The sequence below is a fragment of the Sinocyclocheilus grahami genome, unplaced genomic scaffold (assembly GCF_001515645.1).
Source record: "Sinocyclocheilus grahami isolate Dianchi unplaced genomic scaffold, SAMN03320097.WGS_v1.1 scaffold15557.1, whole genome shotgun sequence".
NCBI lineage: Eukaryota > Metazoa > Chordata > Actinopteri > Cypriniformes > Cyprinidae > Sinocyclocheilus > Sinocyclocheilus grahami.
The window spans coordinates 4,608-5,171 of NW_015515797.1; the positions used below are offsets into that span (position 1 = coordinate 4,608).

At 36.3% G+C, this 564-nt stretch overlaps 1 protein-coding gene across 1 annotated transcript in view; it reads left to right on the forward strand.

The window, feature by feature from the left end:
* LOC107579228 (plakophilin-1-like) overlaps nucleotides 1–451 on the forward strand; it is a gene marked incomplete at its 5' end in the record, with an annotated part of 4,969 nt that extends 4,518 nt beyond the window's left edge. Inside the window, one exon of the mRNA XM_016265079.1 lies at nucleotides 57–451. Within this exon, the coding sequence (XP_016120565.1) occupies nucleotides 57–145 (89 nt within the window). The remainder of the gene's footprint in view (nucleotides 1–56) is intronic.
* Between the last annotated feature and the right edge of the window lie 113 nt (nucleotides 452–564).

Genomic DNA, 564 nt, shown 5'->3' on the forward strand with positions numbered 1-564 from the left:
TGTGTGTGATTTTGAAAGGACAATGATGCTCCATTTATAGTTTTGACCCTTTATTCTTTTGCAGCAAGGGATGAAAAAGGACACGTTTGTAAATGCCGTCACTGCTACAGCGTACGAGGACGCGACACGCATGAAAATATCCTGAGAGATGTGCAAGTGACTGGAAAGATAGTTTGTTTTATTTTATGGCCTTGATTCTGAATCCTTTCATACTCCTACTTAATATGATTTTTTTTTGTATTTCAGTTCTGCAGGAAGCCACAGAGTTTCAGAATACTGTCCTGCCTTCATACAGTGGAGATCAAAATTAGAGACCAATCTATAAATACTTGATTTTTTCTGAAATATTGTTATTCTTCATCGCTCAAAATTGGAAGGAATATTAGCTGTGGGTATTCCACTGCTAAACGAACATGTTTGACAAAATAACCAAGGCATTTCAACAACAAAAAACTTTTTGTTGAAAGCAGTGATCAAATACAGTAACCACTGTAGCACGAAAGAAGATTACAACTGTCAGAAATTTGTTTGAGAACTGAGAAAGACCATTCCATTAATAGGCGC